Raw genomic sequence first — 24,392 nt, 5'->3', positions numbered from 1 at the left:
GCAACGAACATGAAGTTGAGCAAACTTCAGAGGACGGCGGAAGACTGGAAGGCCTGGCGTGAACTGGTCCATGGGGTCGCGGAGAGTCAGACTCGACTGTGCGACTGAGCAACAACAAGTTGCTATACTCCTTCAGTTGTAGGCTAGTATTGTGGTTTGGCTCCATAGTTTTAGGTATACACAGGCTCCTGTTGAAAGAATGAGCTTGGAATGGTAGATGCCAAAGCAGAGTCCAAATATTTCTGTTCCATGAGCTGTAGATCTGTTGCAAGGTCAAGGTTGATGTGCTCCAGACGTGCTCCCTCTAAGTTGTGGAGTCTTGTGAGCAAAAATTCTACTTTGTGAGCTACTTGTGACACACTTGAAACACATCTGAACAGGATCCTCTTAAAATTACATGTTGAACAAATCTTGCCAGTTTTGTTATCCATTCTCCTACTGGGCATCTATCGTGGTTGATAGCATATTTTCATTGTGCTCGTCCATTTAGGGGATGTGAGGCACCATGGTAATTGCTTTACAGTTGAGTTCTTCTGAGTGAACATACTGCTGTTGACTGAAACAATAATGTCTCGCGACCAGTGTTCCCTCTAAACTGAGTTAGTGTATGTTAGCTCATAGTTTTTAAGCCTCCAACTCACAGATTTTGGTCTTAGCTCAGGAAGGATGGCTCCAGAGCAAACTAATTTATGTAGTAGCCAAATGGCTCGCTCACAGCTTTAATGCCAGCAGCTCACAAAGTAGAATTTTTGCTCAAAAGACTCCACAGCTTAGAGGAAGAATCGCTCGCAACGTGTCCTTGCAAAATCTGATCGTTTACACATATATAAGCAGATCACACTAGAGGCAAAAGGACTCCTGTAGTAGACAGTACAGCCACTTCAGCAGTAGATTCCTCTCCCCTTAGCAACTGTTGCAACCCCCTCCAGTGTTGTGTTCTTGTTTCAGTTAATCCAGGCAAATATCTTTCTGCTCTCCTCCTTTTCTTTCTCTGCACACTCTGCAAACTCCTTCCAACTCTTTCTTATTCTCTGCGCCCCATGGATATTACTGTCCAAAGGCTAAGGCCATGAAGGAACATTCAGTCCTTTGTTAAAGTCACGGACTCCATTAGGTAACACTTGGCAAGAGCATTGTGATAGACCCATTCATATAAATCGTTCATATAAATCACGACAGTCAGAGTGATAACAATAGGGTTCTATAACCAGGTAAATGATTGATGGGCATCAGCATACAGTAAAACTCTTCAGCTTGACAGTGACTATAACATTTGCTAATTAGAAGGAAGATATGTAGTTAAATACAGCACGTGAATATCGCACTGGATTCTAGGGTGCTAATAACTCAGAGTGAGCTATTAAAACTTTAGACGTTTTGTTGCAGTTTTCTCTTCCAGCGTATATATTTTTTCACTGCAAATTTACAGAGAGGTGGTATTTGCATATTAGAGTGCCTTCAGCAGGTTTTTTTTTTTTTTGTATTTCTGAATACACTTGAATAAGCTCCTGACTTACAGATAATTAAGCACAACTGTCAACGTGCTTCTCAGGCTTGTGCAAACTACAAACGCTGACTTACTTAAATAAAGGCTTTAAAGAAAGTTTTGCATTCCAGAAACAATGTGGGGGGGGGGGAGGAAAGACCAGTCGAATTGTAGCACAGTATCTGTCAGGATACATTCCCCATCAAGGCTGAGCATGGGGAGCTAGGTAGGAACTTGAATACCTTTTGTGATTATTCATTTTGTCAGCTGCGTCTCATGCTACAGGTTTCCAAAAAGCAGCCAGCGCCTCACACTGCTCATCTGCATGACAGTCTCTGCAACCAGCACCAAGGCAAGTTGATAAAGGGCAAGACAGTCACCCCAGCTCTCCAAGAGGAGGTTTGACACTATGCAGTTCTGTGCCTTGATCAGACAGTCTGCATTCAGAAGCTAGGGCAAAAAGAGGTTTGTCCACGACAGGCCCAATGCCCTCTGCGTGGCTTATGGCTATTGAAAAGAAAATCACTTCTGTTGGTTTTAACCTGAGTGACTTGGTCACCCTGTCAGAGGTGGAGGTCTTTACCTTGCTTAAGCAGAGGCTTATTGATATAGAGCTGCAAGAGCTCAGAGCCCTTGCCTCCGGAAGATGCTCCCCAGTAAGATGGGCCTATCCCCCTTCTGGTGCTCCACCACATTACTTTTTCTGCCTGACTTCACCACAAATGTGTAGAGCTTATTTGTCGGCTCGTTTTAATGTTCTCCCCTCTGCTATTCTTGAGGGGAGATATAAGAAAATCCCTTATTCAGACAGGTTTTGTGGAAGTAATAGAAGAGAAATAGAAAGTGTTGAGCACGTACTCTTACATTGTAAATTGTTAAATGACATTCGAGTGGAATTTATAGAAGCCCCCCTTAGGTTGGTAGCAGGCCAACCGGATAGAATCAAGGTACATTATCTCCTTGCTTCACGAGATCCGGAGATCATTGAACTGACCGCTAAGTTTCTTCATGGTTTTATAAAACGAAAGAATGACCCTGATCACATTAATGAGTCTTAATTTATAAATTTAAAAACTTAATTTTAAAGTTTAGAATTTAAATTTACTTTACGACTAAGGCATTTTTGTATGGCCAAATCTATCTTGTGACAACGAGTTATGTTATAGGCCTGATATATCCTTGGAATGGTTTACCACGACTATCTATCTTATAATGTCTATTGGATTGTATTAATATTGGGAATTGCTTCTAATATTGTATGCCAATAAAAGGTATTTGACTTGACAGGCCCAATGCAGCTGTTCTCCTGCTTTCGTGTATACTCTCTTCTCACTTGGGCTGCTGTTGAAAACATCCTGGCTTAGGTAGGCTTCAGCTGAGTTCCAGTTTGCCATATCATTGCAATGCAGGTGCCCTGTGGGAATCGGGGTTTATGTCCTTCCTGCAGAACAGTCTTACAATATTCTTTTTTCTTATTGTATTAAATGTAAGCATTTAAAATACAATACTACTACTAATTTTGGGAGCTGCGGTGGCTCAAGTGGTTAAGACGCTGAACTGCAGGCTGTGGAAGGTCGGTAGTTCAGCAGTTCGAGACCCGAGTGTGCCGCATGACAGAGTGAGCTCCTGTCTCTAGTTCCAGCTCCTGCCAACCTAGCAGTTCGAAAGCAAGAAATTGCAAGTAGATAAATAGGTACCACTTCAGTGGGAAGGTAACAGCGTTCCGTGCGCCTTGGGGTTTAGTCATGCCGGCCACATGACCACGGAAATGTCTTCGGACAGCGCTGGCTCTTCGGCTTTGAAACGGAGATGAGCATCGCAACCCTAGAGTCGGATTCGACTGGCTTTCAAGCAAGGGAAACCTTTACCTTTACTTTTACTACTAATTTTGTATCATTGTTTTCACACTTCTTCCTTTTTTAATTTACTGGGGGGGGCCCCTCAAAAATGGAAGTGGCCCAGGCCTCTCTTGACCTCGGCGAGGGCCTGTTTTGATCTTGAGTTCAACCAAAGTTTAGAACCCCCTTTTGTACAGAGGAAATATACTCCAGTTCATCCGGGTGCCTACATTCAAACATCACAGGAAATGGAAGCTTGATGGAAGCCTTCCCCAAACCTGATAGCTTTCGGGGGGGGGGGGCGCTCCTGTGAGAAACAAACTCCATTTACGTCTGTCACAGAAAAATCTGTTTGTGGTTATATCTGAATGCAGTGAACTAAACAGTGACAGCAGGAAAGAGAAGGGGTGATATATTTGCCAGAAATGATGACCATTTGCCTGTTAGGTTGGGAGCACCCTGCGCTACATATAAAAGTTTATTTCTAAAGGAGCGCTGGCATTGGGACAGAGTGCTTGAGCTCAAATGCCAGCTCAGTGTTGTAAACTGGCAGTTCTCAGCATATCCAGGACTATGGTCCAGACCCCTTTCTTAGTATCTGAAGTCAAGGAAATTTCTCAAGGGACAGTTTATATTTTATTCCTTTCCCAACTGGGTTGCAAGGCGAGGTGGAACCGGGAGGCTTGATGGCCTATTCAGGTTTGCTTCTGCAGCATTGTGTAGAAGGGGCTGTGAAATAGGGCTGACTGCTCAAAAAGGCTATGCATTTGTAAATGCTAAAAAAGAAAAGTGCAATAGAAAGTAGTTCCATATTAATTGTGTGTTGTTTTTGAATTGTATGTTGGGGAGAGGGCAAGAACTTTGCAAATGGGCTCTGAAAAGTAGAACTGAGCCTCCCTTAAAAGGTTTGAGTACCAGTGGCATAAGGGGAAGTCTAGTCTGTTGTGTCAGAATATGGATTCTCAAAGGGGACAAACTTCTGAACTTCAGCAGGGGAAAGAAATAACATGGCACTGTTCCTCATTCATTCAAATACCTATTGAATTGAAGTATGTTTCCACCTCTTGTTGCTTTAGTGCCCAGTATGAGCTCTTAATTTCCTTCTCCCATTCTCCACTCTCTTTTTTGGTGAAAATTACACCAGGAACCCACAGAAATGTTAATGCACCATAGCAGTAATCCTGCAAATAAATTATCCCTATTGCCCTCTGACTTAGATATGGGCACTGTAATGTATTGAAAAGGCTTACTGAAATCGCCTCATTCACTCCCCATGTAAAGCTTCGAGCCGGGCGAAGGCTCCTCCGACCTGCCTTACTATTGGTCGCTCTACAACAGCGACCAATCAGGACTGTACCAGCTCCCTGAGAGGGAAAGACTCTCATTGGTCTTTATCCGATCAACCTCATTGGTTGTTAATTGTACAGAGGCGTGGCTATGTTAGCCCGGGAAGGTTTAAAAGGAGCCTAGCTCCCAATGTTAATCTGTTTTGGTTATGAATGCCTTTAAGTGCTTGTTTGTACCTTCAATAAAGCTGATCACTTTGCTGAAATCACTCTCCGGATCTTTGTTAGCGGCGATCTAACAGGCATTGTACTGTTTTCACCTATGAATCGAAGCAACTTTTTTAAAGGTTTCAGATATCTTTGGTTGGAATCCGCTCACCGCCCGTTTATTCTCCGTGTTTTGTCTGAAGTTGTCAAAACCACTTAAGATCTCAAGTTTTCCTTTTGATGCATTGTGGAATAGCTGTTGCCTTCCATCTGGAAGGCATTTAGGAGGGGGGAAATGGAAGCAAAATATTCATCTGGGCATGGCAGATAAGGTGCATATTAAGAGCTGAGGACTACAGTCAAGGAATTTGGCTGCTAATGTAGCCATAAAATGGCATTAGGTAGGTATAGTTTTGCATGTAGGAGAAGTCTGTGTTTGGTCTGGTTAAAACATAGATATCAGTGCATTAGGAACAAAGAAGATACCATGTTGTAATGTATCCGCCATTACCACGTGCGCGACCGTTGGGCCATGCGGTCAAGCACTAGCCCAAAGCTTCGTTCCTGCAGAACAATAGCGGAGCGGATCCTAGCCCGCACCAACCAGAGGGCCAGGTCCGCGGCCGAGAGCCTATGGGACTCTCGGCCGCTGTAAATAACCTATAGGGTGACTAGGGGGTGTGTTTTGGTGGCGGGTTTCTGTGTATATATACCGGCCTGCATGCCGGGGGTTTCTCGTCTTGTTCTTCACTTAATAAAGTACTCTTGCTGAAATCACTCCTCGTTCTGAGTACTTTTCACATGTGTAATATTTTGCCTAGACAGCTAATGTGTCTAAGACGTGGTGTAGTGGTTAGGAGTGTCAGGCTAATATCTGGGAGACCCAGGTTCAAATCCCCACTCGTGCCATGGAAGCTCGCTGGGTGACCCTGGGCCAGTCACACTCTCTCAAGCTAGCCTACCTCACAGGGTTGTTGTGAAGATAGAATGGAGGAGAGGAGAGCAGTGTAAGCCACTTTGGGCCCCCATTGGGGAGAAAAGTGGGGTACAAAATAAATAAATAAATAAACAAATAAGTCTGTGAATGGGATCGTCAGTTTATAGATACATCATTTTTGTTTTCAAGTGATCTGTCAAAAGTTGCAAAATAGAATAGGCAGGAAACCAGTACTTTTGGAGAATGGTGTAGCTAGCAATGTCAGGGAAGGCAAACCAGTCGACACTGAAAACCACAGAATGTTTGTCACCATAAGAAATAGTAGGGTATTGCTTTGCTTATTAATAGAAAACTTACAGGGGAAATGTGGAGAGAAACCTCAGCAAAAGATAAGAATTGGTATCGCATCGATGAGCTGAGTAAGGAAGATAATGGGTTGTGTGGTTCGAGCAATAACACAAAGAAGCAGGTGGATTTTGACGCTTCTTTGTCAAAATAATACAATTGATTGCTCAACTGAGGTTGTAAGGGAGCTGGTTATGAATTTGGTGGGTATTGGTGCCGTATAATTGATATAAGGGCAATTTTAATACTAGCCTTATGTAATTATGGCAGCGTTCTGAGAAACAGAAGTGCTTGCAAAATCTATTCATGTATCTCTTTTTTACTAGTTAATGAAATCTTATTAATTATTCACATTCTTCAGCAGTCTGTTGGCACACATTCACTGCACAATATTGCTGCTGTGTGGGTTTGCTAAGATGCTCTATCTGAACAGACTTTTCCCACTTTGGGCTACATATGGAAGACTTTGCTTGTCAGGTAAAGTGCTCAAGGGTATTTGATAGCTGAGTGTGACATTGCAGCTTTACAGCATCTGTGTGTGTCAATTTCTGTAGAAAACCATAGTGCTTGAAAATGGACGAGATATAGTATCCTCGAGGTTTAGTGTCCTTGAAGTAAATATTGGCGTCCCTTCAGCCTCAGGATTCTCACAGTGTACATGTGAGCTCCTTTCAGAAACCCCAAATCTTTCACTACCTTCCCTCAGAAGTTGAGGCTTTGAGACAGCTACAGTCTCTTCCTCAAAACTAACTTGTTTTATCACCAAAGACAGGTCCTGAGACTTCAAATGTCCCCTGAGGTCTCCCTGCTAAACGTCTGAATACACAAATCCTGTCTCCACAAATTCATTGGTTTAGCCTGATTACACCCAAGGCAAACTCTCAGAGAGGACCCCTCCAGTCTCCCTTTCGCTGAAGGTTCAGACCCTCTCTGATCTAACAGTGAAACAGCTTATTATTATTATTATTATTAATAATAATAATAATAATAATAATACTTCCCATTTATTAATCGCTTTCACCAGTGGGCTCAAAGCGATGTACAGTTACTCAATATAGCCAAGGGACTAACAGTGTTTGTAGGGGAAAGGGAAGACAACATATATTCATTTAATTGCACACGCCGTCACTGCCCGGTGTAGATGTCTTCTGGCTTGGCTCTGTTGTTTTCCGCACGGCTGCTTGTTGACCAGGTTTCAGGACCCATATGTCAATCGCCACGCTGCCAGTGCCTGGCCGGAACATCCACTGCAGGGATTCTTTCGTAGCCGAGAAGTTATTTCACCTTTCCGAACCTCGACCAGGACGTCCGACCGTCAGCTAACACCCTCCCACAAGAGAGATTGGCGTGTCCACCCTCTCTAAGGAGTGGTTTCCATTTTATCTACTTGCCGAAGCGCACTTAGAGAAGAATTCGCACAATGCTCCTTTGAGTCAAGAGCCTGGAAGGCAGCCTTTAAATTGAGACTGAAAGTTCTTTATATGACACATAATGCTCAAGGAGGCCTTCTTTATCTTTTAAAAGGGGGAAATTATAAATGTACATGGGCAAAACATATAGATAACAAGCTGGAATGGATTGGTCTCGTCCCTACGGTGCTTAACAATTTAAATTATCAAGAAGCGCTAAATTTGATGAGATTGAGGGTGACAAACACTGACCGACTCAGCACTTCAATTCGTGCTAGGCGAGTATGCTCCATCTCAGCCTTAGGGATTGTTCCACCTAAGAAAATTCCCTCATATATGAGCTTCCTTACATCCCCCAGATCTAGATATGTCTTCACGCTTGCTAGGTTGAATGTTTTTCCAACTGCAGAGCTAAGTGGCCGTTTTGCTAAAATATAGTACTCAAATAGATTGTGTGATTGTGGATCAGGTGCAATAGAGACCTTAGATCATCTTATGTTATTTTGCCACCAATGGATTGACCCCAGATCCTGTTGGATTATTCCTATTTTACAAAAACATCACCTCCCTATGGAACCCTGGGTGATAACCATACTACTAGCAGATGAGGACCCTGAAACGACTCGCTTGGTGGCAAAATATCTTTCGATAGTGCTATTTTTAAAGCGGCTTTGAAATGTTATAAGTAGTTTTATGTATAAAATTTTAAAATTAACTTCCATAATATCATGGGATTTTATAGAATTCATTGAAGTTTACAAAATGTGGTCTGATAATACTGTTCGAGAGTATGTTTACTAGTTTTTATCGTAAAGACGTTTGGTCTAAATTATATGTAATGCATTTTATAGTTGCTGTTTGCATGTCTGGCTTAAGACCTTGGGTCAATGAAGCTAATAAATGAAATGGAAATGGAAACACAACTGAAGGTGATTGGTGGTTTTCAGAAAGAGGCAGGACCTTTTCCCATCCATGACAACGGTCGCCCATAAAACTGTGTGAATGAACTAGGAACTTGAACCTGGTTCTGTCTGTAGCAGGAAGTTGTGCAGTTTATAAGCAAGATCTTTGTAACCATGAGTAAAGATGTTGTAAATTCATGTGTTAGTTATTAAATAAAGCCTAACCTGGTCTGTCAGAATCAAAAGTGAAAGAAAGTCATCTGGAACAATGGTTCAGTCACATGTGGAGAATTTAGAGTGTTTCTATGTACATGTTTTCAGGGGTCAGGCACATCGATTTAATGGGGTGATTCAGAATGCATAAGAGACAGGTTTTAGGCAAAGTATAACAGAACTCATCTAACAGAACAGAACTGACTCTGTATTCCAGATTCGATTCTCGTACATTTACACAAAGGACAACTGTGGGAGGGGATGTTTGGGTTTTAATCTGTTTCGTTATACTCCCTAGCATAGTATTGGTCTTTTTTCACCATTACAGCCGTCAACATTTTCATTGCGCTATCCACTATGATCCAAAGATCTCTTTCCCAGTCCACCCACCAGCACTTCAGGCCCCATCAATATGGATGTGAAATCTGGATTATTTTCCCCGTAGATGTGCCACAAGGAATAGGCACAAATGAACCATTCAGGTAGAACTAGTTCAAACGCTGCATATATAAATTCATCCTCAGCCGCTGAGGGGGGGAAAATATCCCTTCTCTGTTTCAGCTTGGCAGAAGGGCCCTCGGTGGATGTTCATATAGCCAACACTGCGCTGCCAGAGCATCTGGACTCGAGTGGTGCCCATTCATGCCATTTTGGCTAATCAAGAGTATTTCATTGTCTAGCATGCCTTGTTTATACCTGCCAATTTGATTTAGGCACCATATGTCCGCTCTTCAGGATCAAAACATCTGTCGCCGTGTAGAAATCCTTCATGTTCTCTGTGGGGAAGTCGTCATTTTTTAAATTGCATTAATTCCTACCACAGATCTCTGATGCTGAGTTCTCTAACGGATATGTCAGAGATTTGGTCTGGTTTCCTTCCTAATACCTGAATGATTTGTTTTAATGATGTGGCAGGTTTAGTTCTCTATTCAACGCATCTCCCTCTTTGCAGGCAGCACGTGCCATACGACTACTCTTCCTACCCTCGTTCGAACACCCACCCTGATGATGCAGCCTTCCCTGGATATCAAACCATTTATGTCCTTTCCAGTGGACGGCAGTTCTGCAGTTGGGCTCTTCCCCAATTTCAACACTGTAAGTAAACAACAGGGTGCACGTGTTCTCTGTTGCCCTTTGTACCTTGTTTTCTTAACAGTGTACATTAAGCATGTCTCGCAAATGTTCATTGCTAAGTTGCCCATGGATAGATATCCCCAGGGGTCATTTCCTGCAGGAGCGCACAGGAGCGGAGCTCCGGCAGTAAGGAGCCCAGGGGGCAGGCACGTGCAACAAGCCCCACCCCCTGCTCCCAGCAGCCCTCAGTCAGAGCAAGAAGCAGCCAGGTAAATTGCAGAGATCCCTCCCCCCAGCCCCCCGGCCCAAAACAGTCCAGTGGCACCTTTAAGACCAAGTTTTATTCAGGTACAAGCTCTCCCTCCTCTGCGAGGACAGATCTGCACGTTCCCCTCCCCAATAGCTAGGAATCCAAAACAGTCCAGTGGAGCCTGAGCAGTGGGTGTTGCCTTCTGACACACTTCTGGTGATATCAGGGGGTGTGGCATATGCAAATAAGTTATGCTAATGAGCTCCTGCTCCTCTTTTTCTACGAAATGACCCCTGGATATCCCAGTGGTTTTACTAATGGTTTGACCCATTACTGGCTTTGAATATCTGCCCTCCAACACGGGAACATTTGAAGCTACCGTATACTAAGTCCATCTAGCCCTGCAGTATGTTCCATGACTGACAGAGACGGTTCCTGCTGTATATTAGAAAAAACTTTTTTACAGTAAGAGTTGTGCAACAGTGGAATCAGCTGGTGAGCTCCCATTCACCTGCAGTTTTTAAGCAGCGGCTGGACAAACACTTTTCAGGGATGCTCTAGGCTGATCCTGCATCGAGCAGAGGGTTGAACTAGATGGCTGGTATGGCCCCTTCCAACTCTGTGATTCTATAATTCTCCAGAGTCCCAAGCAGGGGAAGGTCTTTCTCAGCACCTGTTACCCAATATCCTTTAACAGGCAATGCCAAGGATTGGCCCTGAGACCTTTTTCATGTAATCTGCTGTTGAACTGTGGTCCTTCCTGCTTAACCTGTTTTATACCTCATTATATTTTATATTGTCTGTTATATACTGAACCCAGGGATAAATTTCTGGTAGGAATGTTACCTGCCATAAATCTATATTCAAACCTTGAGAAGATTGTTTTCCTGCTATCTGACATTGATGCATACGTCTCTTATAGAGTTTCCTTGTTTGCCTTTGCAACAAAGAAGATAAGGTCCAAGGCGGTACTGAAAGGGACAGTTTTTTAGATATTGTAGCTTGACATCTTTTAACCTGTTTAAATCACTAAGGACTTATCTGTTATCTGTTTCCTATGGTTTTACCAATATATAAAATAAACTACTACTAAAGGTAAAGGTTTCCCTTGCTCGAAAGCTAGTCGAATCCGACTCTAGGGGGCGGTGCTCATCTCCGTTTCCAAGCCGAAGAGCCAGCGCTGTTCAAAGACTTCTCCGTGGTCATGTGGCTGGCATGACTAAACGCCGAGGCGCACAGAACGCTGTTACCTTCCCACCGAAGCGGTACCTATTTGTCTACTTGCAATTTCTTGCTTTCGAACTGACAGGTTGGCAGGAGCTGAGGCCAGAGACGGGAGCTCACTCCATCACGCGGCACACTCGGGTCTTGAACTGCCAAACTACAGACCTTCCAGTCTGCAGCTCAGTGTCTTAACCTCTGAGCCACTGCAGCCCCATAAAAACTACTACTACTAATAAGTTATGTAGGATGCCTTTATGCAGCTTCCAATAAATGCAGAGAACCTGTTTTCCAATGGCAGCCATGCTCAAAACAAACCAGTGGGTTTAAAAAACAACAACAAAAAAACAATCTGTGAAGCACTGCAAGTGTGACTCTTGGTAACTACAATTTGTTACCTCCTGCTCCCCTTGTCTTGGGTCAGCTCATTCAGAAACTCCTCATTTTCTGCATCTCTCGAGATGCCACCCATTTCCTCATTGTAGGACTTGAGTGGACTCTTTCCTGTCAAGGCAGCCATTAGAAAAACCTTCATATTTCCTCCTTTCAAATGCAGATGTTGGGACCTATGTATCCCACTTCTAAATGCTTGCATTTGGGGGGCATAGCAAGTACCTGGTTTCCCCAAAACAACATTACACATCTCAGGCTCTCCCTTGGTCTTCGGTGTGGCCCTGGAAGCAGCAGGCTCCAAAAAGGGAGAGGGAGTGAGGGGCCTCGGATAGGCAGGGGACGGGGTTAAGGTCACCCCGAGCGTCTTTCTGCCAGCACGCTGTGGACTTCTTTCCCCTCTCTTTGCCGTCTTGGCGTCTCTCTCTCTCTCTCAGCGTCCCACTCCGTTCCACAGCGCACTCCTCCTCCCCGGCCCCTTCTCCACCCTGCCTTTTATCTCCCCGCCCCGCTCCCAGGACCGCCCATCTGCCCTCCGGCTTGGGCCACACCCTCCTTTATCTACCGGGACGCCGGTGCGGCGTCTCCGGGATGAATGCTGGTAGCCCAGCGGTGGTTCTGGCGGTCCCTGGGCCACGCTGCCGGCGCCATTCTGTGGCTGCACTCGCTGCTCTGCGCCCGCTCTAGGCCCACCGGACAAGTAGCAACTGTCCCTTTCTTCTTCCATGGGGCTGCTCCGTGGACCCCAGTCCCGTCTCCTGGCTTGGCCAACACAGCGCACCATGGGAGGGGTCGCCGCTCCCGCCTCCCTCGCCGGATCATTGCACTCCGTCCCTCCTTGTGAGTCATGCCGTGGGGGTCTTGCGGGGTTTGTCGGGGTCCCCGGGGCCCGGCCCACACAGCCCGCAACCTCTGGAGCGGGATAGCACAATTTATTTATTCATTATGTAGGGATTTTTTTAAATTCTATGTATAGAGTTCAAAGCACAGCCTCACAGAGAGATACATTCATATACATTATCTCCCTAAGTTTTCAAAGACATCCATAAGAAGCAATTCAGACTTCTCCTGCTTGGTTTGGTGTGGTGAGTTTGGTGTAGTGAGAGCCAGTTTGGTGTAGTGGTTAATCTGGGAGAACCGGGTTTGATTTCCCCACTCCTCCACTTGCAGCTGCTGGATGACCTTGGGCAAGCCATAGTTCTGTGAGAGTTGTCCTTGAAAGAGCAGTAAACAGCTCTCTCAGCTCCACCTACCTCACAGGGTGTTTGTTGGGGGAAGGGAAAGGAGTTTGTAAGCTGCTCTGAGTCTCCGAGTGAAGGGCGGGGTATAAATCCAATCTCTTCTTCTTCTTCTCTACTTTGACACTTCTCCCTTCTCTCATTCCATCCTACCTATTTTCTCTTCTTTTCCTCTCTCTAGGTCTTTGTCTTTGTTCTCTTCAGTTCCCACTATCTTTTGTTCTAAGCTCCGGATTTTCACTGGTCTCCGCGTGCATTTTCCTTACTATTGGAGTGGCTTCCTACCCCATGGCCCCCTTCTTTCATCTGTCTTCATTATCATGAATTGCTGAAAAACTATCTTTAGTAAAGTTTTCTCTGTTCCTTGTAGTTCTTGACTCATTTCCTTGTGCACCACGACAATCATCTCATAGTGTCTCCGTGTGGGCAGCAACTATCTTTTCACTATCTGCAAAATACCTGAACTTTGCATTGGTTCTCATTTATTCTCTCTCTCTCTCTCTCTCTCTCTCTCTCTCTCTTTCCTCTTCTTACTTTTTTTCTCTCTTGCTCTCGCTCTCTCTCTCTCTCTCTCTCTCTCTCTCTCTCTCTCTCTCTCTCTCTCTCTCTCGTATTTAAAATTAGGACACAAAACTGATGAAAAATACTGTCTCCATAATCATTGGGTTTACATATGGCAGCAACCATTTGGAAGGATTAGAAATCTTACTTGTTTTTTAAAAATTGCTTTAATAAATGACATTACCAAAAAAAAAGGGGGGGGCGGAAATAGATCTTGGTTGTCTATTTGAGTTTTCTCAGGTTCACGAAAGATACATTCCACTCACATAATCTTCAGTTTTACAATTCATTTTCTTTATGCTCTTAAAACAGATTGCAGGCTGAGTTCAACTCTTATGACAGCACGGTCGAAAGGATTTTCCTATATACTTATAATGTACATGGCTTAAAACCAATATCTTGCATGTTTGCAATGCCCGCATTGTGATGTTCAGACAATTCAGCGGGGACTCATTGTGTAAATAACAAGCTCTCGGCAATAGAAAGTAGAGTGATTCAAGTCACTTTTTTAAAATAATGCCTTACAGTGAGTAACCACTGTTTGCTCATACACAACAGTTACAAGAGATTCGGAGTGTTATAGCTGTCATTACAATTTGGGGGCGAACCCCTCACACACCCTCCCCCCGTATTATTAGCAATGCCAGACTGTGGGAGTTTGAAATAATGGCAACTATTGCCTTTTTATCATTACATTCTGTGTTGGGGTGGGGGTGGGGGGAACCAGCAGAGCTTTCCTTATTACTTGTAAATAAATTCTGCTGACAGATTTTGTGTCGTGCTACGAAGTACAGTAGAAAGATGATAGAATAGCATTTCCAATCTTGAAAACAAGAATACCTTTAAAATATTAATGTATTCATTTCAAAGCAGCAGAAGATGCGAATCTGATAATAAGTATGTGCTATATATTTATTTAAATAGGCACCATATTCCAGGCAATACCATGTTTCTGTGCCTCTCAAGTCTGTCTGGGTTTTGTCGTACGTGGTGTTGTGCTCTCTGAGTTTCCAGCAGCGGTGTGGCAGATACACAGGAAGGGAGTGCACAAGTTACTTCAGACCAGAGCAGTTACAGTGACAGCAGGCAAACTCTTCCGCATTGTCATTTTTATCCCAGAGGGAGCAAAACACATGTGGAAAAGGGGGGGGGGGGACAGACCGAAAGCAACGGGGATAAACGAGTGACAAAAATGACAATGTGGAAGAGAATCTCCCTTGTGAAGAAGCTCAGAGTTCATGGCAAGTGGTCATTTAGGTCCTTTCCACACTAGACAAGTTCATCCTTGTAATTATCTTGGGGTATTTTTTGTTTCCACATTACGTTGAGATCATCCTGGTTTCGCCCCACACTTGTCTCAGGATAAACGGATGCTGTTATAACCTGGGATGAATGCAAGGTATTGTGTCTCGAGTTGAACTCTGATAAAACCAGGGATGAGATCCAAGTGCAGAAAGGACCTTAGTCTCAAGAACCCCTTTCTTCTTTAGGCCAGAGTATGGCCTGGAAGCTGGTGGTGAAGAGTCACAGCTGACTTACGTCAACCCCTTAGGGGTTCGAAGGCAAGAGACATTCCAAGGAGGTGGTTTGCCATTGCCTGCCTCTGTGTATTGATCCTGCTTTTCCTCTCACATCCAAACACTAGCCAGGGTCGACCCTGCTTAGTTTTCCAAGAACTGACAAGATTGGGCTACCCTGGGCTAACCAGATCAGGGTGCCCTGGAAGATCTCCCTTCAGAATTGGACTTGACCTGATCTTTTAGACCTGGGGCATCCGTGTAGCTGTAGTATTGATGTTATACTGCTGAAGAAGGATTCCTCAGGAAAAAAACTGACAGCAATTCCAGCTGCTTTGCCCAGAGTTAACCATCTATCAGCTCTAAATTTTGAAAGAAGCAGCTCAGGGGACAGGAGAAGACACTACTCACACAGCATGAAGGGCCCCTGTCTGAAAGATGAAACCTGGAAGCCTGCCTTGGTTCACTCAGGGTTCATCCGCCCTGAGGGATTAAAGCACTTCATAGATTTTCTCTTCAGCACTTGTTTTGCCAGGGATGTTTTCTTCTCCATTTTCCTTGTGTCAGAATTCTGTGGTGTCCCTGTGCAGCATAATGTGTAAGCATAACATTTTATAAGGGGCATTTTTTTTTTTTTTAGTAGTAGTAACTAAGCGATGTGAATGTCAGAATTTGGTGGCAAAGATACAGACTGGCAAGATATTTATGGAGAGGCCTCTGAACCCGTGTAATTATTGAACAGGACAACTCTGAAAGATAAGTTTAGTGGGCATCACTACATCGACTGCAGATGGTAATACATTGAATGATAAAACTTCTTGCAAATGCCTTGGCCATTCCCCCCCCCCCCCCCCCCCCCCCGTTTACATACTGCAAAAAAACAACCATCCTCCACTTTCCTTTGATCTGGAGAATTTATTTATAGTTCTATTGACTGAAGGACCTTTGTCTTTAATCTCCTTCCTTTATGATCTACATCTGTCTTCTTTGTCTAAGTTTCAAGGAAGGTATCTCTCATTGATCTTTCTCCAGAATTAACTTTTAACATACATTTTTTTCAAACATCTTAGTTACTGGGTTTTGCTGATGAAAGTTGGGGGGGGGCGGAGGTCTTAAAAAGAAATCACTAATTCCTACAGTATGTTATAAACATGGTATTGCTGCCTAGGGTCATGCTTTGTAGTCTTGGCATCTTTATCTTCAACATTTTGTTATTTTATAATTTTAGCTTCTTTTTTTCTCTCTAGCTGTTTTCTTTTGGGTTGTAGGAAAATTAGCAGTGAAAGGCTGTCTGTGTTCAGACACCAACCTGTAACCGCTATTAAAGCAAAATGTGCATGAATGTAGCTTGGTGCTGGGTTCACATGCATGTTTCACTTTCAGGTTCTTTGCCTCTCTGTTCTCATGCAGATTAATGCTAACTCCAGTAAACTCATAGAACAAAGTTAGAGTCCAGTGGCACCTTTAAGACCAAGAAAGATTTATTCAAGGTGTGAGCATGCACACGAAAGCTCACACCTTGAATAAAACTTTCTTGATCTTAAAGGTGCCACTGGACTCTAACTTTGTTCTATTGTTTCAGACCAACACGACTACCCACCTTGATCCAGTTAACCCAAGACATGTATGTGCAAGTGTGCAGACTAATCAGTGTTAGTTAGGGAGCGGTGGCGCAGACGGTAGAGAGTCTGCATTAACAACTATGAACAACCATTGTGGCTGTTCGAGAACCCACCGCGGCCGGGGTGAACACCCGGTCCCAGTCCCAGCTTCCGCCCACCCAGCGGGTCGAAAGCAGTTAACAGCTATGCGAGTAGGCTAATGGGCACCTACCCTTAGAAGGGTAGGGGCACCCTCCTCTGATGAGGAGTGTGGAGATGGCACAGACAACGGTAGAATCATCGGTGGCAATGGCAGCGACGGAGCATCTGGCGGCAGAGGCAAATGGCGATGCAGCGGCTGCAGCACTGACAGAGCGATCCCTGGCGGCGAGCAGACCATCGTGCGACCAACGGCGACAAAGGCGAGAGACTGGGAGGCGCCCGATGACGCGCAATGCTGGGCGAGGCGGAGCCTGACCGGACGGAGCCTGAGCCAGGAAGCAAGCGTGAAAGTCGGCGCCTGCGCAGTCCCGCCAATCAACAGTCGCCGGGAGGAATGCCAAGAGAGATCGCCGGGAAGAAACAGCCACGCCGGAGTAACAACGAGGCCCTCCAACTAGGGTGCCGGTAGGCTTCCCCACCCCTATCATGTGTGGCCCAAGTTAGGGACGAAGGGTTACAAGAACCATTACAGATGTAAACCGCCCAGAGACCCCTAGGGGTTAGGGCGGTATAGCAAGTGGAAAGTTAAATAAATCAAATAAATAAACAAACCAGGGGGATCCTAAACCAGGGTTTAATCCAAGTTTAGAATCATGATTAGCGGGGTGAGGATAACTCTGGTTAACCCTTGGGCCTGTAGTCGTACATCAAGGGTGACCAGAGTTCACCAGAACTCCTAGGCCCTGGCAGCTGCCCCACCTCAGGGTATGCGGATGCCGGCCCTGCCAAAGTTAATGCTCAGTCATTATTCTCAACATGAGTTGAGATGGGAAAGGAGGGAGGTGTGCGCGAGAGCCCAGTACTGATCTTGTTTCATTCACATTAGGGTCGCGGGCAGTGCTCCCTCTAAGCTGTGGAGTCCTGTGAGCAAAAATTCTACTTTGTGAGCTACTGGCCATTAAAGTTGTGAGCGAGCGATTTGGCTACTGCATAAATTAGTTTGCTCTGGAGCCATCCTTCCAGAGCTAAGACAAAAATGTGTGAGCCGCAGGCTAAGAAACAGAGTTAGCTCACACTAACTCAGCTTAGAGGGAACACTGGTTGCGGAGTCCCTTCGCTGTGCTGGTGAGGGGATTTGGGGGGTATTCTGGGATGTCTCCAACAAAATGATGTCACCCAGAAGTGATGTCAGTGACATCGCATGGCGACGTTCTCATTGGAGGGCAAAACTCTATGGTTTTAGGCCACTTCCAAGTGACATCATCATGACAGGATCGTCAGGCTGGGGCGTGGCTGTTTGGGGGCATGGTTCCCCCACCAGCCAGCTGTCCGGCACCAACCTGAAGCCCCAAAACCTAGGGGAACGCCCGCTGGAACCTGGAGACTGGCAGCCCTGATTCACATTTTGCCTTAACTATGGTTACAGGTGACACCAGAATGCAACCTCAGTGTGGGCCTAAGAAAAATTGGTGTGTGCAAGCCACACTGTAGAAAGACCTCGAATCCATGCAGAGAAACTGGGGGGCAGAGCTGAGTTTTTGGCTCAACAGGAGGGGCAGTCCTTCTGTGCCTTCTTCAGCTAGAGATAGCTAATCAGCTCTTAGAAATATGGAGGGAAGTTAAAGCTGTTTTCACAAGTGAGCTTTAAGTTGGCATATGCATTTCCCACCTCTGTCTACAGTAATGAAAATAGTTTCAAGTTGGTCTGCAGTGGAAGATTCAAGTCCAGGAGCACTTTAAAAAAAACACAAGATTTCCGGCTTTTGAGAGTCACCGCTCCTTTTGTCAGATACATCAGTTTTGTATCTGACAAAGGGAACTTTGACTCATGAAAGCTTATACCCCGGAAATCATGTTACTCATTAAAATGTATGTCTGGAGTATGGCCTTCTACCGTATTCTGTGTCACATTGGTAAGTCAAGTGGAAGAGGCACGTTTCTGGTTGAGCGATACAAGCCAAAAAGGGCAATGGAGAGACAGGGGTAATGGAGAGACAGCAGCTTAGGACAGAGCCAGCTTTTCCTCTTAGACTGAAGCTGCTGCCTAAGGCGGCCCTTAAGAGGCAGCAAACTGTTAATTATTTAATTTAATACACTGTCAGGAGGCTATTGTGTGGCTGGCACCCAGATTGCCTCGTGGCAGCCCGCATGTTGGGGAGAGAGACCTCGTTCTTAGCCTTCTGAGGTATGATTTGCCTTTCTGGTTTCTGAATCATACTTGCCTGCATGATTTCTGACCTTTAAGTGTATAGTAATAATAAAAGGGAAGAGGGATTTTCCAAAAAAACAGATTCTATTCTGCCCACCACTGAGAATATTCACAACTCTGGTACAGAAGAAGCCATATGTTGCAATATCTCTTCCAACATTAAGGATTCAGGATGCGCTCTTCTGACTTTGAGCATCAGCGTGGAGATATCACCCTCTGAATTGTATTAGCTTAGAAACAGGGGAAACCTTGTGGACTCTATTATCTCAGAACTGTGGGAGAATGAGCATTACATTTACGTGGTCCCTTACCATTTAAGTTCTTTTGTTGTCGCCTGAACTGGTTGCTGCTCTCAGACAAAATGGGCTAAACATTCCACACAGCAGGAACTGGGGGGGGGGGGTGTTACACGTTTTCTGTCTTATCCTACTTCATTTTTTTGAAAGTTTATTTGATTATTTATTTTGGGGGGTTTTATTCTGCCCTCCCCAAAGCGGGCTCAGGGTGGATCACAAAAGCCGAGTCCAAGACTCGTTACGATAAAATCACATAAAAAACAGTTAAGACACCAAACAATAAAAATTCATACAAATTTTTATATTTGTTAGAGCCACAAGTGGAATTTTTTAAAAAAGGTTTTGAAAGTTTACAGTGTACACTTGTTGACTTCTAAGCAACAACTGCTCAGATATGACCTCTTGGTATGGCTTGCTCATATGGGTCAGGGGTGGGGATGTGGGAAGGCATGTAATGCTGGTAACATTGCTAATGCCACTACATCACTTCTGGGTCATATCCAGAAATGACATACCAGTGCTGGTGGCAGTTGTTGTCGTTTTTTTCTCTCACCAATCAAAATGGCAGTGGGCAGCATCAACAATCAGTGTGAGGCCTCCCACCATCGTGGGGGGCCTGCAGTCCTATCTGCTCATGAGGAACAGAGTGGTTGAGAGCCTGTCCTTCCCCTATAAAATGGGTTATATCCATGTGTAAGAATGGACTGAGGTGGAATAAAGCTCCAACAAAACAATAAAAATAGTAGAAGCCTTCTGTATGGGTAGTTGCCAAGTCCAGCCAGGGAAGTTCCTGAAGATTTGAGGACAGAGTCAGGGAAGGTGGAATTTTGAAATGGGTGGGAGCTCAGCTGGGATGTAAAGCAATAGAGTCAACCAGGGGGCGTTATTGTTTGTTTGTTTGAAAAAGAGGTGCTGGAACTCTCAAGAGGGAAATGAAGTTTTTCAGTCTGTATACTGAAAACTCATGAACTTTATATATATATCCCTTATATATAATTCTGTAAGACGCAAACTCACGCAATGCGCACCAACAGTGTTTGGACGGCTTGGCTGTCTGTCAACGGCTTGCCCACGTCCCATTGGCCACGTCGTCTGAGTCCCACCTCAGACGCAGCTTCACGCGGCCTGCAGAGGATCTTCCCGGTGGCTGGAGGCGACGGGCGGCTGCGACGGGCGGCGGCCTAAGACCGGCAGCCGGCTGTGTCAGGGCGGAAAGGGGGAGGAGGCGATTGCCGTGTGGAGGAGAGGCGAGAGGCGCGAGTGGCTGGGGACGATGGGCGGCAGGCTAAGACCGGCGGCCGCCTGGGTGAGGGCGGAGAGGGGGAGCAGGCGAGCGCTGTGCAGAGGAGAGGCAAGAGGCGCGAGTGGCTGGGGCCGATGGGCGGCAGGCTAAGACCGGCCGCTGCCTGGGTCAGGGCGGAGAGGGGGCGGAGGCGAGCGCCGTGCAGAGGAGAGGCGAGAGGCGCGAGTGGCTGGGGCCGACGGGCGGCAGGCTAACACCAGCCGCCGCCTGAGTCAGGGCGGAGAGGGGGTGGAGGCGAGCGCCGTGCGGAGGAGAGGCCAGAGGCGTGAGTGGCTGGGGCCGACGGGCGGCAGGCTAAGACCGGCAGCCACCTGGGTCAGGGCGGAGAGGGGGAGGAGGCGAGAGGGGGCTAGGCGCCCGTTGTGTCGCCCTGCTCAATATATTTTAAAAAAATTGTTGAAGAGGTTCCGGAACTCCATTCCGGCGCGTTCCTCCAGAAAGAAAGCTCTGGAGTCAACCGTACAAAGCTTCCTTTTCCTCCAGGGGAACTGATCTCTGTAATCTGGAAATCAGTTGAACAGTTAGATTCGAGTCCAGTAGCACCGTAGAGACCAACAAGATTTTTTAGCGTATCCTCTTTGATGAGGGAAGTTATTAGATGTAATTCGGGGGGGGTGTCTCTAGGCACCCCCTGGAGGTTGGCAACCCTATATATAGGGCATTTCTGATCCTTGGATCCATGGACAAATGCTGCCTCTTTTTTGTCTGCTGAGATCATCTTTCAGTACTGCGTATAGAAGGAATAAATTCTGGGTGCCAGCACAGTATATGGGGAAATGTATTTATTATAATGATAGATAGCCCTTGTCAAATGCCTTGTGGGAGATGATCCAAGCCACAGTGATGCGTGGCATCAAATATCCGTACATAGGCTTTAGTGGTACCCCCAATTCCTTGCATTGCATTAAAAGCAGTCCCTCTGGCTAATGTTTACAGGAAATTGTTTATGCTCCTGGAAGTTCCTTTGGGCTTTAAATTCAGAGATTGTATGATTAAACTTCACTGCTTTACTGTAGTAGTGGGGAGACCCCAGTGGATTAGAATCTCTTCCTCTGCTTTGCAGCTTTTGAACTTGCAGAAATCTAAGCAGAGATGCATTAAGGAAGGGAAGAGAGACTCCTGTCATTTATCTCAGAAAATCAATGCCCAAATCCACCGGATTTGTATAGAAAATAGGTAAGCAATGGTATTTTCCACGTACTCTTAAAAATAAAGATCTGAAGCTGCTAATCTGTATTCTGTGCAAGTCCGGACAAGAATATACATGATTAACAGGATCCAGAATAGCCAACAGGAACAGTTCGGATAAAGCTTAATTTTTCTATTGTGAATTTACGTTAATCAACAGAAAGTGCAGCAGCATTATGTGTTGTTAAATTTAGAAAGATGAATCGCAGCTGTGTTGTTATTCCCAGACTGCATAGAGAGAATGTAGTGTAGCCTTTATAGTTAGTGAAAAGCTCTCCAAATAGATTTTATTTCCATGATCCCTGTATTGCTTCATTGGGAACCTGATGTCTAGAGAGTTTCGTTACTGCAGTTCCTGTCTTAAAGTACTTCAGCACTGAGTGCTGTCAAAGTTTCTTTTCATTGCCAAACTCTTTAACACCAGATCTCCTATAAATATCTGCTTTAGTTATATGTCAATGCCATCCTAAGCAGAGTAACTGTCTTCTAAGTCTCCTAAAGTCAATGGGTTTAGAAGTGTGCTAGTGTAGTAAGGACCTCCAGAAATGCCTTGAAACACTTCTAACATCTGACACGTGGTGCTGGAAAAGTATTGTTTGGTCGTTTGTTGCAGTTCTACAAGGGTAGCCATATTAAGTCTACTGGAACCAAAACAATGACTAACAACTTTTATCACAGCATAAGCTTTCATGAATCAGGAGCCCATTTTATCAGATCATACATATAGGTCTATCAGTGGCCGCTAGCCATGATGACTAAAGGGAACCTTCATATTTAGGGAGTAGAAAATCTCTGAATTCCAGTGCCAGGAGGCAACATCAGGGGAAGGCCTCGGCCTCTATGCCTAGGGTTGCCAGGTCCTTACCTTGTGCCAGCAGGGGGCAGGAGGGAGCTTTCCAGGAGTGGGAAGCGGGCAATATCACTGACGTGATGACAGTACACAAAAGTGATGTCATCATGCTAGGGACGTTGGGTGGCAATGCTCTGGTTTTTGAGCAAACTCTATAGTAAAATTGGGGCCAAACCATAGAGTTTTGCCTCAACACCAGAGTGTCACCATGTGATGTCTCCAGCCTGATGACATCAGTTCCATATGATGTCATCACTTCGGGGATGTCACACGGGGTCATGGCTGTTTGGGGTGGGGTTTCTCCCCATCGGCCAGGAACCCGCAAAATCAGGGGATCCCCTCCTCCCACCTGTGGACTGGCAACCCTGTCTATGCCCTATTGTTGGCCTTCTGGGGTAACTGGTTGGCCACTGTGTTAGGCAGGATGTGGTCTGATCCAGCAGGATGTTCTTATGTATATCTAACAAAGTAGACCCTAACTTAGGAAATAAATTCATTAGTCTTTTGCCCCCGCAGCTGGAATAACGAGACGGACACCAGTTTGGATCAAACAAGGGCCACTTTATTAACTATATACAATTGATTAATAGCAAACCGGCAAGGGAGCACATCTTCGGTAGCGGAACAGACAAGGCAGGTGTCAGGCTGACCAGCCTCCTTGTCTGATATACGGGCGAGGCACCAACCCCAGTCTTGGGCCATTAATCTGGCTTGCGACCAGCAGCCCAGCCTCAGATCACCTCCCGGGAGCGCCTACCCCTGAAACCCTATAGTTTGCAGAGAGGCTTACCCAAGAGGCTCCCCCAGGGGACCTCCATTCACCACCCGGGGCCTTAATAGCCCGCGAGCCGTTCCTGAAGACCCCCAAGATCCCCACATACGGGACGGCTTAAGGTGCTCACCATTTCCGCTGCCCTATCCCTGCCACTCGCAAAGCCAAGCCTCTGCTTTGGTTGCCGCGGCCACCTAGCAGCTTAATGCGGTCCTAATCCCTTGCCGGATGTCCTGCAAAAAGAACTGATTGCCCTTGTCTGACAGGTGGATACCATCTTCCCTGTATAGGTCCGGGTCCCGGACCACTATGTCAGGGTGTGGTAAATATTGGCCCAAACCACCCTCCAATGCCTTCTGGAGTTGCCTGTTCACCTTGCGACGAGACCTGTCAATGCATCTGGGGTCCCCCAAATTGCACCACACGTGCCTCGGCAGAATCGCGGACCAAACCACCATCACCCCGGGCCATCTTGCCTGAATCAGCCGCAGGTCTTCCGTGGCCTGGATAACCAGGGCCTTGCCTTTCATCAAGCCAAGATCATTGCCACCAAGGTGCACAAGCAACACATCAGGAGGCGGCCCCCGCCGCTCCCGGAACAACAGGGGAAGTAACCTGGGCCATTGCATGCCCCTCCTTCCCCACCATTCCACCACTGCCGACTCGCTCAGACCCAATTGAGAACCAAACGCTGTCCTCCGTGCCTGATGAGCGGCCCAAAAAATCATACTGTGGCCGCAGATAACGACTCTCTTCCTCTCCTGCCGGCCCACAGCACCTGAAAAACAAACTGTTTTAGCGTCCGTTCAATTGAAACTTGCGTTGGCGCACATATCCCTTATAACTCCTGGATTTCCAGCGCCCAATGCCTTGTATGTCGGCTCCTGAGTACCCTCCGTCTTTGACCTCCTGATGGTGATGGCAACACTGCGTTCCGCCATCCTGACATCGCTAAGGCGGAGGGCTCTGTTTGAAGTGTCGTTCCGTGAGGCCGCGACGAGCTCGCTAATCCGCAGAGCTCCAAAAAACGCTAGCAAAGATGCTGCATGGAACAGGGCCGCCTCATAGCCGTCGGCACAAAGGCCAGGCCACAACTCCCGCAGCCCTCGTAACACCGATGGAGTCAATGGCTCCCTG

The 24,392-nt window shown here is 45.9% G+C and overlaps 1 protein-coding gene across 1 annotated transcript in view; it reads left to right on the top strand.

Moving 5' to 3' along the window:
• The window catches only part of ZNF385B (zinc finger protein 385B), a 270,256-nt gene that overhangs the window by 135,433 nt on the left and 110,431 nt on the right, over window positions 1-24,392 (top strand). The window contains exon 2 of the mRNA XM_015420146.1: window positions 9,576-9,718. Coding sequence (XP_015275632.1) covers window positions 9,576-9,718 — 143 coding nt within the window. The remainder of the gene's footprint in view (window positions 1-9,575; window positions 9,719-24,392) is intronic.

The sequence above is a fragment of the Gekko japonicus genome, unplaced genomic scaffold (genome assembly GCF_001447785.1).
Source record: "Gekko japonicus isolate JY-2015 unplaced genomic scaffold, Gekko_japonicus_V1.1 scaffold51, whole genome shotgun sequence".
Taxonomy (NCBI): domain Eukaryota; kingdom Metazoa; phylum Chordata; class Lepidosauria; order Squamata; family Gekkonidae; genus Gekko; species Gekko japonicus.
Note: the sequence above shows the minus strand (reverse complement) of the source record. Positions and strands in the feature narration are given on the sequence as shown.